General features: G+C 44.7%; 1 protein-coding gene across 1 annotated transcript; it reads right to left on the reverse strand.

Annotated features, from left to right (window-relative positions):
* Positions 1 to 1218: 1218 nt before the first annotated feature.
* gpx7 (glutathione peroxidase 7) lies at positions 1219 to 16812 on the reverse strand. Its single transcript, XM_084067550.1, has 3 exons — positions 16602 to 16812; positions 4422 to 4683; positions 1219 to 2578 (listed from the first exon to the last, which is right to left on the reverse strand). Exons 1-3 carry the CDS (start codon positions 16734 to 16736, stop codon positions 2415 to 2417), a joined length of 561 nt encoding a protein of 186 aa, XP_083923676.1. The 5' UTR covers positions 16737 to 16812; the 3' UTR covers positions 1219 to 2414.
* Between the last annotated feature and the right edge of the window lie 266 nt (positions 16813 to 17078).

Raw genomic sequence — 17078 nt, forward strand, 5'->3', positions numbered from 1 at the left:
TGAAAAACAAGGAAACCCAAGACTAATCACAACTAATCAAGGCTTAAATAGTTTTGAACGTGTCTGACTGTGAGATAAATTGCATGGACACTGCTCACTTTCATGGATTTGGGCAGGACACTGGCAGTAATTGATCACTCCCTGCTTGTGGTGTTGTCTGTCTGTGCTTAGCAGGTGGCAGCTCCTTCCTTCTGACTATACTAAAAAGGAACTTACATTTCACCAATAAATCCTGATGGTTTCCTAGTGGGTTTTGTTCCATGTCTGATTAAACAAACAGCTTGAAACAGAATTCTCATCAACAACCCATTTTTTCTTGGCACACTTAGGACTGGGCAGTAGTGTTTAGAATGTTTAGAATAATAATTGTCTAACACGGTTAATTGAATCATTTAAATCCCTATATATTGTTGTTGAGCGGTTGTCTATAGTAGGTGTCTTCTTCTTGTTTCCCTCTACACCAAATGTCTTCACTGAAAATAGCCCATTGTCGCAGAATGTTCCCCATTATGACATGCCCAGAATAGGGATGCTAGAGTTAATGAGGTACAAAGAATCTAATTGTTGAACTTGGGATCCACATGGGAACATGGCTCTAATATGTATCTCAGACTTCACATGGCCAGTCCAAATTAAGGCAAGGTTTCAGGCTGATCAGAGCCCCATTGACTTCCATCATAAAATTAAAGTTAAATATTTTTAAAGATACAGTATATGTGAAAGAGATGAATGGAGGTACTTCTGTGGCCTACTTGCAGTCATTGTGCACAAGAAACGTGTTGATTAGTCTAGCGGTTTGCGAGATACACATTGACCCAACCCTCTTATACTGTAGAAGATGGCTAGTCTTCAGCAGAGCCAAGTTGTACTTGTAGCTAACAATATTCTATCATAATAGCATTGAAATAATTTTACCATATCTTTGCTGTCGAGCAGAATCCCTGTATCTCCATATTTCAACTTCTCATGATTTCCGTAAATGCCCTGCGTACTTCATCATACTAGTGTCACACAAAAGTAGCAAAAATAACAGATCTACAAGTTCACGTGTCACGATGCGACGTGTTGTGAGCTTGAAGATCTGCTATTTGGACCATTTCTGCATTTTTTATCAAATTTAAAGTGGTTAAGTGTGTATTTGTTTTACAAATATTGAACCAATAAAAAGTGTCAAGAGACTATAACTGATTTATGTTGCAAAGCAACAGTGACCTGTAACCTCAGTTTATTGATACTGGATGTGCAGAACAGAATATGGTCCACAGTCACAAGGAAAGGAGGAAACTCTCGGTTGAACTTTTAACAAGGCTACACAGTCAAATTAAGTGTACAAGTACACTCTCAGGAGTGAGGAGTAAATTAACACTATGAGCTTGAGCGGTACACAAATCCCCTTGGCCAAAGAGTTCAAAACTTTTAATCCCTATCCGAGTGGATCAGATTTGGATTTGGGGTAGTTCAAAACCAAAAAACAAGATTCAGATCAATCTGATATCGGGTCTGTGATCATAACATTATCTCAGCAAACATTATCAATAACAAATACTATGTTTGAGTAATCAAACAAACATATTTAACACCCAAAATCCAAATTGGATTACACATTTAGAACTCTTGACCAGGCCCTTGAGATAATTGTGCACAATAAGAATTACAGTGATCAAATTCCCATACCCCACAACAAAATTCCATTGAAATAATTCTTGGGAGTTTAAAACACCAAACAGCTCTGTTTATAGCTGACCAAAAATCCAATATGATCCAAGAGTAAACTGTGTGAGCTACAAATTGTTTGAAAATTGTCCCTAACTTCATCTCTTTTTCGTTTTATAGAGCCACATTTGTTTTAGAGAGATTTATATCACGACAACACACCATTAAAGACAACTCTCTTAGCATCAATTAAAAAGGGTAATGCTCTCATCACAGTTAGGGTTTATTTATCAAAGAAACATGCATACACACACACACACACACACACACACACACATACATATTTTTTAACTGTATTCCACATGACTAACAGCACGCACAGGAGATAATGCCACTTGAGGCTAATAACAACATTTGATAACAATGATGTAAGCCTGCAATAAAACCGAGCATCACGGTAGTTCTGTGGTTTAGTGAGTTTTCATGTGACTTTTATTCAACCATATAAGAGTGACAGAAAGTGTCACTGTAACCACTTGAGCCCTGTTTCAAAACATTTGAAAACATAGCTTTGTCACTATTTGTAGGTCTGCTATTTGCTATTTTCGAAATGCTTTAAAATGTTCAAACATTTGTTGAACATGTTCACCTATAATGACATGCCCACAATAGGGATGCCAGGTTGAAAGTGGTAACTGATAAGGCACATTCTTCTAACCACAACACCGAGTAGCACAGTGCACTATTTAGTCAAAATATAATTAAAGCTCTTCTTTCTTCTTTAAGATGATCTCCCGGACCAATTCAGCAACCTTGGGCCTGATTTCTTTGACTGAAGTTTTCGGCCCCCAAGCATCAACTACTTTTCCATTTACATCGATCAGATACTTCCAGAAGTTCCAGTCAGGCTCCTTTCCAGAGGACTCTGTAAGAGGGGAAAAAATACAACAAGACACACCAGTTTGAGCTATAGATGAAACGCGGTACTATCAACCAATATTTAATCAACTTAAACCTTATATACTTGACCCCCCCACCCCGTGGTCTACACATGGCTCCCTCCCATTTTCCCTTTGTACCAAATATTTTTGCCAAAAACTGTTTATCGCAGACTGTTCGCTCCAGAAGGGTTCATGTGGTTAAGACCCTCAAAGTTTTGAAACATTCATCTCAACAATACAGCTATTCCCTCTACGATCTACGTATAAGCTATTAATCAGACATCTATGTCAATAGTTTTAAATAATTCACACCATACAGTTCTTATGTATCTAATGCATTATTCAAGATTCAATCATTTATTATTTATGCACTATACTATTCAATACAAAACACAATTCCAAACAATTGTAATTTAATTCATCATTAAGCATGGGTTGCATTATACAGTGTGTCTTTACTGGAGGGAACGTAATGATCTGAAAGTCAAACCCAGCCCCATGTAGCATGCTTCTAATGGAGATGGCTACATGTCACTCACACTGAACGTCAATCACACTGAAATCAAACAAAACACTAATTTAAATGCATGGACACGCAGTCGCACACTACCATGAGCCTGGCTGGTAGACTTAAGAAAGTGTTTTGTTTCATTCAATTTCATCAGAATTTTCTAAGACTGAAAAGGGCGATACTTTATGAATAATAGATAATATAACATTTTACATGGCAATAAGATTGCATATTTTACTGCTCGTCGCCTCCAGTGATCCCATTTCTCCATACATCTGGCCAGCTCGTCTCTACTTTGCGCTCCTGCATCTTTGAGTACGTTCACGTATGTTAATACGTGACTAGTGCCCGTGTATTGGTTCCCACAGCACCAATTTGCTGGGTGGCAGTTCTTGATGTCTTTGGCAGTGTCCTGCTAGTCTCATTCTACTGGCTGCTACTTTCTCGCTCACCCTTGGTGTTCCCTCATACAGATTCTTGTCGGTAACATGTGCACTCTGGCTGGTGTGAAGTACTGCACGCAACATTCTGGTGTAACACCCGTCAAGAGACTTCTGCAGGATTGGTTTCAGGGTCCAGCATTTGCTGCCATATGAAGAACAGACTTGTTGCATACAAGAAGCTGAGCTTGATTTGTCTGGAGAGGTTGGAGTTCCGTTCACTGGCCATGCAAAACCTTCATCCTACTATAATTCTAGTAACCTCTGTGCGTTTGTAGTGGTGGTGGTGGTGAAGACACCCGGTTCTCCTCACTGGCTGGACCAATTGCTCTGATTTTGCTCACAGCCATTGACCATTACCATCTGAACTTAACTGTGAAGCCCGTTTTTCAATTTCATCAAATCTCAGCTTCTTATTAGCGTTTTTGTGTCAAACACTGTCGCCATGGCTACGGGTCTGCCCAGCTATGGGACGAACTGCCTCCCGGGTTGCCAGATCATGTGCGCATATCCCCCCACGGATGCGCTGCGCCGACCGGGTATGGTCTAGTTAATTAAATAAACACATTAATTAATTAATGTGGCTATGGTGGCAAAGCTTGCAGTAGTAGAGTGAAGCAGTGATCAAATTAATGAGGAAGCCATATTTAAAGGGGCCGCTTTGTTGAGAGCATGAACTGTGATTGGTGTGTAGAAAAGTATGGCTGATTGGAAACATTTATCCAATCAGCTGATTACATCTGGGACGGCCTGCGTCCTGCAAGAACTAACGTGATGCTTCATTTGGTGTGTCCTGGACCAGAAGTACGTCCACAGACGGGTCACAGAATGAAGCTGTTTGGGAACCCCTGGTCTAAAACACTGCAACTCACTCACCTGCAAGGTACTTGTAGGCATTGTTGGCTCCCAATCCAACCACAGCGATTTTACTGAAGAGAGGAAAGGAGACACTGTATACTCTGCGCACAAAGCTGTCGATCTCTTTGTCACTTCCAGGCTCTTGCTGGCCAAACTGGTTGCAGGGGAAGGCCAGCACGTTGAAGTGGTAGGGTCCATAGTCTCGATGGAGCTGCTGCAGGTCAGTGTAGTGCTCCTCAGTGAATCCACATTCACTGGCCACATTCACCACCAGTGACACCTGCAAACATAGGGAGACTTGTATGATACCAGAACAAAGAGGGCAGTGCATAAAAGAAACAAAACACTGTCATCTTACCAGACAACAACTTTGTATGAATGTTGAGGATGAAAGAAAAGCAGGTCAAATTCAGCATGCCCTTAAGGATGCACACATTTTGTGAGTACTGCTGACGTGCTGCAGTAGATCAGGTGAGAGATACAAGGCTGACTGGTTCATTAGACCCGATTAAGGGGCTCCATGAGCCAATCAATATCTGTCTTTCTTGACTAGTTGATAGGCAATCAGGAGCGAGAGGAGCTTTGAATCACCCATTTCGGATGCTGTCAATGCACTGAATGCACAGAATCGTAAATCATGTTTTGGGGTGAGCATTTGCCCTAACTTTCATCAACCCACAGAATAACAAAACACCTACTGAGCCCCATCGGTAGGTCAGTATCTCACCTACTTGGACCAATCAATAGTCTGATTAAATGTGATAATGTCCCATTCAGTGCATTGACAGCATCCGAAGCCGGTGTTTGAATCCAACCATGAAAGTGGACACTTTTTGCTGGCATAAAGATTCTCTCAACCATGAATCTGACAACTATCTGGTTTTCTTTCATAATAATGAATCTGTTTATGTAGGGTGACAAAAACAGCAAGTTGTTATGATGAATTACAGGATTATCCAAAAAAGTGTTTTTTTGGATAATTTTTGTGTGAAAAACTAAACAAAACATACAAGTTCAATAGTCTAAAAGTAATTTATTATGGTTAAGATTTTAAACTATCCATTTCATAATAAACTAATTGGAAGAATTTAAAATTACTTTTACCAACCAATAACAGAGAGAAATAAATACTTTGAAATGCTAACACAAAATATAAAATGTACAATAGAACCTCCGACACACATCATGGAGTTACCAGTTGCTTCTTTTCACTAGACAGCGAGGAGATTCACTGAACAGGCGCCCTGACGAACCAATAATGCTAGAATTCTATCCCCCAAAAACTTTAGTTCATGCCCTTATCACATAACCTTTGGATTACTGCATCTCACAGTGTACTTGTTTGTCCCAACAAAGTCTATCCAAACTCTTCAAAATGCTGCAGCTAGTCTTCTCACTAACACCCGTAGAAGAGATCTTAAAACATCTTAACCACTTGAACCCTAGCATCTCTATTCTGGACATGCCATAATAAGCAACATTTAGAAAAAATAGCAAATAGGCTATTGGTGTGTAGACCAGTGGTTCACTAAGTGGGTTCCAGGGATGTCTATATACTTTGAAAGTACACTTACCAGGGGGGGCTGGTCAATGAAGTACGATAGGGTTTTTTCACTGGCTGCAGTTACTGTAAGTTTAGGATTGATTTTACTCTTCACTTCAAAGCCAGAAACGCTCTTGACCCCCAGTATATTATTGATATTTTCATCAGGGAGAAATCTATTGATCATTCCAAAATCATTAAAAAAAAAATTGTGGTCACCTTTAAAGACTCTCTTCTTCATCGCTGCTTTTGGGCACAATGTTTTAAAGACTTTTATGTTATTGTGAATGTATTTGATTCATTTATTAAATGTCAAGATCCTTTGATTATATTCTTTGATACTGTACAGCATCGATATTGTTTTTATTACTTTTTAAAAGGAATATTGTTGTAAAAGTACTGTAACTTTGTTATGAGAAATTATGTATAAAGTTGATATCATTATTGTGATGGAAGATTGCAATATTTCTAACATTTTGTGACTTAAAACATATTGACACTTTCTTTAAACAGGCATTCTTAAATGTCAGGGCTGGACCTGTACATGCAGAAAAGGCTAAGAATGAGGTGAGTACGAATCAACTGCTTTAGTATAGTAAAACATCCAACTTTGTGCATGCTCATAAGAAGAATGAAAAATAATACATTTTGGGGATCCCATTATTTAGTGCCATGATGAAATAATCACAAGTGTAACCTACATTTACATATAGTACAAGTTAGGTGTAGTATAATATTCTAATGTGTTTGTGCAAAGCCTAAATGTGGCCCTGGTCTGTTTCATTTAGACATTTAGAAATAAGACAACTTATTGCCAAAAACAAACAAATAATGATAGGTGTATGATGTTTTTTTTTTTTTTTGCTTTTTGTTTCTTCACGTTGCAAAGGGTAGTTGTCACTATATTAATAATGGTAACCATAACCAATCACATTTGATGGATTACTAGTACTACTATCTACTAAGTCCAACTTTGTCTCAGTGAGCCACTCACTGGATCTGCAGGCCAGTTGCCACGTAGACTAGCATAGGCTGCAGGAAGGATGGAGTCGCTTCTGAATACCAAAACGCTCGCCCAAAACACAGTCGCCCCGGGGCAAATCCGGCGACCTCGGAACGGTCACCACCTGGTATTCCTAAACGTAACCTCGGTAAACTATACCTAAATCTAACCTTATTCCTAAACTTAACCTCAGTAAAACTATGCCTAACCCTAAACGTATTTCTAACCTTATTCTCAGTAAAACAAATACAAGAACCGCTGGGGGGCAAGCGGTCCGCGAACGAAATTAGGGACGAGCGTGTTTTGGGGCGAGGCTTCTGATAATCACAGGGCACTTTTTTTTTTTGCAAAACTTTCTTTTCCAGATAAAAAAAATCCTCTCATCCTCATCCAATAGACCAAAGTGCATCAGGTTGGCATGCAGACTAAGGTAGACTACTACACTGCATGCAACAACAAAAAACCTGTTGGCAACTCGCTGCTCTGGACAAGTCTGACGCTTTAAACCCAATAAAACTTACCGAGCTCCGTTCCGTCAGCAGAAATTGGACTTCCGGTTTTCGACCTAGCAGAAATAAGGGTTCCGGTTGCCTTCAAAATAAGATCGTGAATTTTTTATGTTTTTTAAAAGACACAAATCTAATTTAAACATACATTTATGATGTATGCCTTTTAAATGGCTCATACTAAAACACTTCTAAGTGGCAAGTTTAAAAAAAAGACACAATTGTATTTAAAAAATACATTTATGATGTACAGTATGTCTTTTTAAATGGTTGTTCCAGTTTGAAATTGGCTATTGACCCCCATTAAATGTGCACTTGCACTGTTTTGCACTTTAACTGGATATTGATATATATGTATTGTTTTTGTATTGTTTGTCCATTGTTGTAATAATGCTGACTCTAGGCCAGGTCACTCTTGGAAAATGATGATGATATAATATTGTTTATTGCAGAAGCAAATAAACAATGATAAAAGAGACCACAAAAACTGGTGAACATTTGAGAGATAATTTGTAAAAAAAAGGAAAGTGGCAGGCCGCCCAGTGCGGCCTGAGTTAAGAAAAGTGCCATTTTCAGACAATACTGGACACTGGACAGGAGACGGCTGTTGGCGCTAGCACTTTTGACATACGCACACGTTCAGGGAGACCCCCTCTACAACGCCACACTCGGCGCTAAGCGGAAGAGGTGTAAAGAAAAGTATGGCGGACCGTCCAGTGAGGTCAGAGGTCAGAAAAGTGCCGTTTTCAGACAATAGTGGACACTGGACCGGAGACGGACACGTGTGCCAACACTTGTGACATACTCACGCGTTCGGGGAGACCCCCTCTACAACGCCACACTCTCCGCTAAGCGGCACAGGTGTAAAAAAAAGTGTGGCGGACCGTCCAGTGAGGTCAGAGGTCAGAAAAGTGCCGTTTACAGTGCATAGCCTATACAAATTGAACACTGGACCGGAGACGGACACGTGTGCCAACACTTGTGACATACTCACGCGTTCAGGGAGACCCCCTCTACAACGCCACACTCTCCGCTAAGCGGCACAGGTGTAGAAAAAAGTGTGGCGGACCGTCCAGTGAGGTCAGAGGTCAGAAAAGTGCCGTTTTCAGACAATAGTGGACACTGGACTGGAGACGGACACGTGTGCCAACACTTGTGACATACTCACGCGTTCGGGGAGACCCCCTCTACAACGCCACACTCTCGGCTAAGCGGCACAGGTGTAAAAAAAAGTGTGGCGGACCGTCCAGTGAGGTCAGAGGTCAGAAAAGTGCCGTTTACAGTGCATAGCCTATACAAATTGAACACTGGACCGGAGACGGACACGTGTGCCAACACTTGTGACATACTCACGCGTTCAGGGAGACCCCCTCTACAACGCCACACTCTCCGCTAAGCGGCGTAGGTGTAGAAAAAAGTGTGGCGGACCGTCCAGTGAGGTCAGAGGTCAGAAAAGTGCCGTTTTCAGACAATAGTGGACACTGGACTGGAGACGGACACGTGTGCCAACATTTGTGACATACTCACGCGTTCAGGGAGACCCCCTCTACAACGCCACACTCTCCGCTAAGCGGCACAGGTGTAAAAAAAAGTGTGGCGGACCGTCCAGTGAGGTCAGAGGTCAGAAAAGTGCCGTTTACAGTGCATAGCCTATACAAATTGAACACTGGACCGGAGACGGACACGTGTGCCAACACTTGTGACATACTCACACGTTCAGGGAGACCCCCTCTACAACGCCACACTCTCCGCTAAGCGGCGTAGGTGTAGAAAAAAGTGTGGCGGACCGTCCAGTGAGGTCAGAGGTCAGAAAAGTGCCGTTTTCAGACAATAGTGGACACTGGACTGGAGACGGACACGTGTGCCAACATTTGTGACATACTCACGCGTTCAGGGAGACCCCCTCTACAACGCCACACTCTCCGCTAAGCGGCACAGGTGTAAAAAAAAGTGTGGCGGACCGTCCAGTGAGGTCAGAGGTCAGAAAAGTGCCGTTTACAGTGCATAGCCTATACAAATTGAACACTGGACCGGAGACGGACACGTGTGCCTACACTTGTGACATACTCACGCGTTCAGGGAGACCCCCTCTACAACGCCACACTCTCCGCTAAGCGGCACAGGTGTAGAAAAAAGTGTGGCGGACCGTCCAGTGAGGTCAGAGGTCAGAAAAGTGCCGTTTTCAGACAATAGTGGACACTGGACTGGAGACGGACACGTGTGCCAACACTTGTGACATACTCACGCGTTCGGGGAGACCCCCTCTACAACGCCACACTCTCGGCTAAGCGGCACAGGTGTAAAAAAAAGTGTGGCGGACCGTCCAGTGAGGTCAGAGGTCAGAAAAGTGCCGTTTACAGTGCATAGCCTATACAAATTGAACACTGGACCGGAGACGGACACGTGTGCCAACACTTGTGACATACTCACGCGTTCAGGGAGACCCCCTCTACAACGCCACACTCTCCGCTAAGCGGCGTAGGTGTAGAAAAAAGTGTGGCGGACCGTCCAGTGAGGTCAGAGGTCAGAAAAGTGCCGTTTTCAGACAATAGTGGACACTGGACTGGAGACGGACACGTGTGCCAACATTTGTGACATACTCACGCGTTCAGGGAGACCCCCTCTACAACGCCACACTCTCCGCTAAGCGGCACAGGTGTAAAAAAAAGTGTGGCGGACCGTCCAGTGAGGTCAGAGGTCAGAAAAGTGCCGTTTACAGTGCATAGCCTATACAAATTGAACACTGGACCGGAGACGGACACGTGTGCCAACACTTGTGACATACTCACGCGTTCAGGGAGACCCCCTCTACAACGCCACACTCTCCGCTAAGCGGCGTAGGTGTAGAAAAAAGTGTGGCGGACCGTCCAGTGAGGTCAGAGGTCAGAAAAGTGCCGTTTTCAGACAATAGTGGACACTGGACTGGAGACGGACACGTGTGCCAACATTTGTGACATACTCACGCGTTCAGGGAGACCCCCTCTACAACGCCACACTCTCCGCTAAGCGGCACAGGTGTAAAAAAAAGTGTGGCGGACCGTCCAGTGAGGTCAGAGGTCAGAAAAGTGCCGTTTACAGTGCATAGCCTATACAAATTGAACACTGGACCGGAGACGGACACGTGTGCCAACACTTGTGACATACTCACACGTTCAGGGAGACCCCCTCTACAACGCCACACTCTCCGCTAAGCGGCGTAGGTGTAGAAAAAAGTGTGGCGGACCGTCCAGTGAGGTCAGAGGTCAGAAAAGTGCCGTTTTCAGACAATAGTGGACACTGGACTGGAGACGGACACGTGTGCCAACATTTGTGACATACTCACGCGTTCAGGGAGACCCCCTCTACAACGCCACACTCTCCGCTAAGCGGCACAGGTGTAAAAAAAAGTGTGGCGGACCGTCCAGTGAGGTCAGAGGTCAGAAAAGTGCCGTTTACAGTGCATAGCCTATACAAATTGAACACTGGACCGGAGACGGACACGTGTGCCTACACTTGTGACATACTCACGCGTTCAGGGAGACCCCCTCTACAACGCCACACTCTCCGCTAAGCGGCACAGGTGTAGAAAAAAGTGTGGCGGACCGTCCAGTGAGGTCAGAGGTCAGAAAAGTGCCGTTTTCAGACAATAGTGGACACTGGACTGGAGACGGACACGTGTGCCAACACTTGTGACATACTCACGCGTTCGGGGAGACCCCCTCTACAACGCCACACTCTCGGCTAAGCGGCACAGGTGTAAAAAAAAGTGTGGCGGACCGTCCAGTGAGGTCAGAGGTCAGAAAAGTGCCGTTTACAGTGCATAGCCTATACAAATTGAACACTGGACCGGAGACGGACACGTGTGCCAACACTTGTGACATACTCACGCGTTCAGGGAGACCCCCTCTACAACGCCACACTCTCCGCTAAGCGGCGTAGGTGTAGAAAAAAGTGTGGCGGACCGTCCAGTGAGGTCAGAGGTCAGAAAAGTGCCGTTTTCAGACAATAGTGGACACTGGACTGGAGACGGACACGTGTGCCAACATTTGTGACATACTCACGCGTTCAGGGAGACCCCCTCTACAACGCCACACTCTCCGCTAAGCGGCACAGGTGTAAAAAAAAGTGTGGCGGACCGTCCAGTGAGGTCAGAGGTCAGAAAAGTGCCGTTTACAGTGCATAGCCTATACAAATTGAACACTGGACCGGAGACGGACACGTGTGCCTACACTTGTGACATACTCACGCGTTCAGGGAGACCCCCTCTACAACGCCACACTCTCCGCTAAGCGGCACAGGTGTAGAAAAAAGTGTGGCGGACCGTCCATTGAGGTCAGAGGTCAGAAAAGTGCCGTTTTCAGACAATAGTGGACACTGGACTGGAGACGGACACGTGTGCCAACACTTGTGACATACTCACGCGTTCGGGGAGACCCCCTCTACAACGCCACACTCTCGGCTAAGCGGCACAGGTGTAAAAAAAAGTGTGGCGGACCGTCCAGTGAGGTCAGAGGTCAGAAAAGTGTCGTTTACAGTGCATAGCCTATACAAATTGAACACTGGACCGGAGACGGACACGTGTGCCAACACTTGTGACATACTCACGCGTTCAGGGAGACCCCCTCTACAACGCCACACTCTCCGCTAAGCGGCGTAGGTGTAGAAAAAAGTGTGGCGGACCGTCCAGTGAGGTCAGAGGTCAGAAAAGTGCCGTTTTCAGACAATAGTGGACACTGGACTGGAGACGGACACGTGTGCCAACATTTGTGACATACTCACGCGTTCAGGGAGACCCCCTCTACAACGCCACACTCTCCGCTAAGCGGCACAGGTGTAAAAAAAAGTGTGGCGGACCGTCCAGTGAGGTCAGAGGTCAGAAAAGTGCCGTTTACAGTGCATAGCCTATACAAATTGAACACTGGACCGGAGACGGACACGTGTGCCAACACTTGTGACATACTCACACGTTCAGGGAGACCCCCTCTACAACGCCACACTCTCCGCTAAGCGGCGTAGGTGTAGAAAAAAGTGTGGCGGACCGTCCAGTGAGGTCAGAGGTCAGAAAAGTGCCGTTTTCAGACAATAGTGGACACTGGACTGGAGACGGACACGTGTGCCAACATTTGTGACATACTCACGCGTTCAGGGAGACCCCCTCTACAACGCCACACTCTCCGCTAAGCGGCACAGGTGTAAAAAAAAGTGTGGCGGACCGTCCAGTGAGGTCAGAGGTCAGAAAAGTGCCGTTTACAGTGCATAGCCTATACAAATTGAACACTGGACCGGAGACGGACACGTGTGCCTACACTTGTGACATACTCACGCGTTCAGGGAGACCCCCTCTACAACGCCACACTCTCCGCTAAGCGGCACAGGTGTAGAAAAAAGTGTGGCGGACCGTCCAGTGAGGTCAGAGGTCAGAAAAGTGCCGTTTTCAGACAATAGTGGACACTGGACTGGAGACGGACACGTGTGCCAACACTTGTGACATACTCACGCGTTCAGGGAGACCCCCTCTACAACACCACACTCTCCGCTAAGCGGGAGAGGTGTATTTTGAAAAGTGGCGGGCCGTCCAGTGAGGTCAGGGGTCAGAAAACAGTCATTTTCAGACCCCCTCTAAAACATTTTTGAAATAGTGAAAATAGACGATTTGCATACAGATATACGTCAGAATCACTTGTCAGTGCACATTGTGCAAATAAGTGTCAATTGGTCACCTGGTAGTACCAGGTGACACTTTGCCGACTGGGACTGTACGTGTGGGACTGGGACTATTTTAAAATAGTTAAAATAGGCGATACAAGCTCACAATGCGATTTACAATTTAGGCATTTAGGCATTTAGCAGACGCTCTTAATCCAGAGCGATTTACAGTAAGCAAGGTAATACATCAAATGCATAGAAATAGTAATCTAGGATCATATGTAAACCAAGAATCATCAGTCGAACAGCTTCCTATCCCCCCAAAAAATCTATAATCTCTACATTGAAACTATTCAAACTATAGGATGGCAGGTCAACAATGGCCTGGCATCTGTCTACATAACATGGTATCTAATTACATTTTAGCCTTTGCATAAGCCTGCAAGCCTGCAATGCGTTGCTGTCTTCTATTTTTGCACATTTGGCACTGCTGCTACAGATTATCATACATGTTTTAAGAGGTTTATCATACATACCATTCCATCTGTACTTTAATTTTATTTCTGTTATCTATAATAGACATAGATAATAGATAATAGACTAAAAAGACATTGGTTGTGTTAGCACAATCTCTGTAGAAACAGGTCCCAACATTTCACTGCTTGTACCTGTATTGAGTAAGTGACAAATAAATCCCTCTTGAGTTCTCTTTGAAAATGTCACACATTTTGAAATGGCTCCACATCCATTACCTGATTGATATTAAGCTGGTACACATGTAATAGACATGCCACTAAAAGTATGCACTTAAAAAGTTTATTTTCATTCATTATTTATATTCTTTATAATTGTGAATGTTAAAAATTGTGGGGTTCTGCTATAGTCACTTACCTAACGTCACTACATAGTCACTTACAAAAATGACAGTGTTGTTTACTGGAGTCAAATTGGGGTTGTGTTAAATATACTGCAGTTCTCGCATTAGTTTATATAGTAATACCTATCACCGTCATTTGACTTTGACTCTGAGTGAGCAAGACTGTTACTTGAGTCAGCGTTTAATAGCCTATACAGCCAGCAATTGTTTCTAATTATGACAAGCACAATAACACAAAATAATAGTGTAGAAGAGAGTTGCAGATTTTCATGGAACTTGGTAGAAATGATCTCTAGGCTGCCCTATAAAAATGGCTCAAGTTCACAATCATGGTCACAGTCAATGTTACATCAGTCATATCTCAGGAACGGAGAGAGACACAGAACAAGATGTTGGTGTGTGCCTTTATTAATGGTATTGAAATTTTATACTGATGTCAAACTGGGAAACTGAAGTAGAAGCAAGGCTTGTCCATAGCCATGTCTGTTTTGTGGGAGTATCCACACATATCTATCAATAACTCCAGTGTCCAATTTGTATAGGCTATGCACTGTAAACGGCACTTTTCTGACCTCTGACCTCACTGGACGGTCCGCCACACTTTTTTCTACACCTGTGCCGCTTAGCGGAGAGTGTGGCGTTGTAGAGGGGGTCTCCCCGAACGCGTGAGTATGTCACAAGTGTTGGCACACGTGTCCGTCTCCGGTCCAGTGTCCAATTGGTATAGGCTACGCACTGTAAACGGCACTTTTCTGACCTCTGACCTCACTGGACGGTCCGCCACACTTTTTTTTACACCTGTGCCGCTTAGCGGAGAGTGTGGCGTTGTAGAGGGGGTCTCCCCGAACGCGTGAGTATGTCACAAGTGTTGGCACACGTGTCCGTCTCCGGTCCAGTGTCCAATTGGTATAGGCTACGCACTGTAAACGGCACTTTTCTGACCTCTGACCTCACTGGACGGTCCGCCACACTTTTTTTTACACCTGTGCCGCTTAGCGGAGAGTGTGGCGTTGTAGAGGGGGTCTCCCCGAACGCGTGAGTATGTCACAAGTGTTGGCACACGTGTCCGTCTCCGGTCCAGTGTCCAATTGGTATAGGCTACGCACTGTAAACGGCACTTTTCTGACCTCTGACCTCACTGGACGGTCCGCCACACTTTTTTTTACACCTGTGCCGCTTAGCGGAGAGTGTGGCGTTGTAGAGGGGGTCTCCCCGAACGCGTGAGTATGTCACAAGTGTTGGCACACGTGTCCGTCTCCGGTCCAGTGTCCAATTGGTATAGGCTACGCACTGTAAACGGCACTTTTCTGACCTCTGACCTCACTGGACGGTCCGCCACACTTTTTTTTACACCTGTGCCGCTTAGCGGAGAGTGTGGCGTTGTAGAGGGGGTCTCCCCGAACGCGTGAGTATGTCACAAGTGTTGGCACACGTGTCCGTCTCCGGTCCAGTGTCCAATTGGTATAGGCTACGCACTGTAAACGGCACTTTTCTGACCTCTGACCTCACTGGACGGTCCGCCACACTTTTTTTTACACCTGTGCCGCTTAGCGGAGAGTGTGGCGTTGTAGAGGGGGTCTCCCCGAACGCGTGAGTATGTCACAAGTGTTGGCACACGTGTCCGTCTCCGGTCCAGTGTCCAATTGGTGTAAACGGCACTTTTCTGACCTCTGACCTCACTGGACGGTCCGCCACACTTTTTTTTACACCTGTGCCGCTTAGCGGAGAGTGTGGCGTTGTAGAGGGGGTCTCCCCGAACGCGTGAGTATGTCACAAGTGTTGGCACACGTGTCCGTCTCCGGTCCAGTGTCCAATTGGTATAGGCTACGCACTGTAAACGGCACTTTTCTGACCTCTGACCTCACTGGACGGTCCGCCACACTTTTTTTTACACCTGTGCCGCTTAGCGGAGAGTGTGGCGTTGTAGAGGGGGTCTCCCCGAACGCGTGAGTATGTCACAAGTGTTGGCACACGTGTCCGTCTCCGGTCCAGTGTCCAATTGGTATAGGCTACGCACTGTAAACGGCACTTTTCTGACCTCTGACCTCACTGGACGGTCCGCCACACTTTTTTTTACACCTGTGCCGCTTAGCGGAGAGTGTGGCGTTGTAGAGGGGGTCTCCCCGAACGCGTGAGTATGTCACAAGTGTTGGCACACGTGTCCGTCTCCGGTCCAGTGTCCAATTGGTATAGGCTACGCACCGTAAACGGCACTTTTCTGACCTCTGACCTCACTGGACGGTCCGCCACACTTTTTTTTACACCTGTGCCGCTTAGCGGAGAGTGTGGCGTTGTAGAGGGGGTCTCCCCGAACGCGTGAGTATGTCACAAGTGTTGGCACACGTGTCCGTCTCCGGTCCAGTGTCCAATTTCTATAGGCTATGCACTCCATTGAACAACATTTATCCATTTAGATACATTTTTTATCATTTAAAAAACGTTTTTGTTACACAGAAACATAATATGTGTTGTATAGCTTCGTTTAAATGCTTAATTTATAGTTTTAATGTGCAAATGAACCGTTTTTCAATGGTTTTCAATGGTTTCTTTTTACTCTAGAGGGTACTCTTATTCTGAAGGGATCGTCAACCGGAAGTCTTATTTCTGCTCCGTTATTTCTGCTGACGGAACACAGCTAACTTACCGAACCCCGGTATTTCTCCAGGGACACCAATTTCCCTCTGCTGTTAACAACTCTGAAAGTATAAAAATCTTTCTGCTTTGTCTCGATGAGGTTGAATAACGTTATTAGCACGGCGATGAATGTCCCGAGAAGCATCGTTCAAGCCAAGCCAAGCAGCCAAGTTGTCAAGTCAAAGTTCTGTGCAGTGGACTGGTTTCTTCACTACGTTGGATTGTGATCATGAACCACTGCAGCAGGCAGCAGTGTTGCCAGATTATGCGAGATAAATAAGCACCCAGGTCTATGAAAACAAGCCCAACAACCTATATGCAACGTGAGCTTGTAGATCTGCTATTTTCAAAAACTCTTGCAATACATTTTTTTGGGAAACATTCTACATTCAACACAAATGCTCCCCTGGGTACAAAACATTTTCATGAAAATATTTGAGAACCACTGGTTTGAATGATAATAAAACAAACATGTGTAAGCAAGCCT

The sequence above is a fragment of the Gymnoscopelus microlampas genome (genome assembly GCF_963454915.1).
Source record: "Gymnoscopelus microlampas genome assembly, chromosome: 9".
In the NCBI taxonomy this organism is placed as follows: domain Eukaryota; kingdom Metazoa; phylum Chordata; class Actinopteri; order Myctophiformes; family Myctophidae; genus Gymnoscopelus; species Gymnoscopelus microlampas.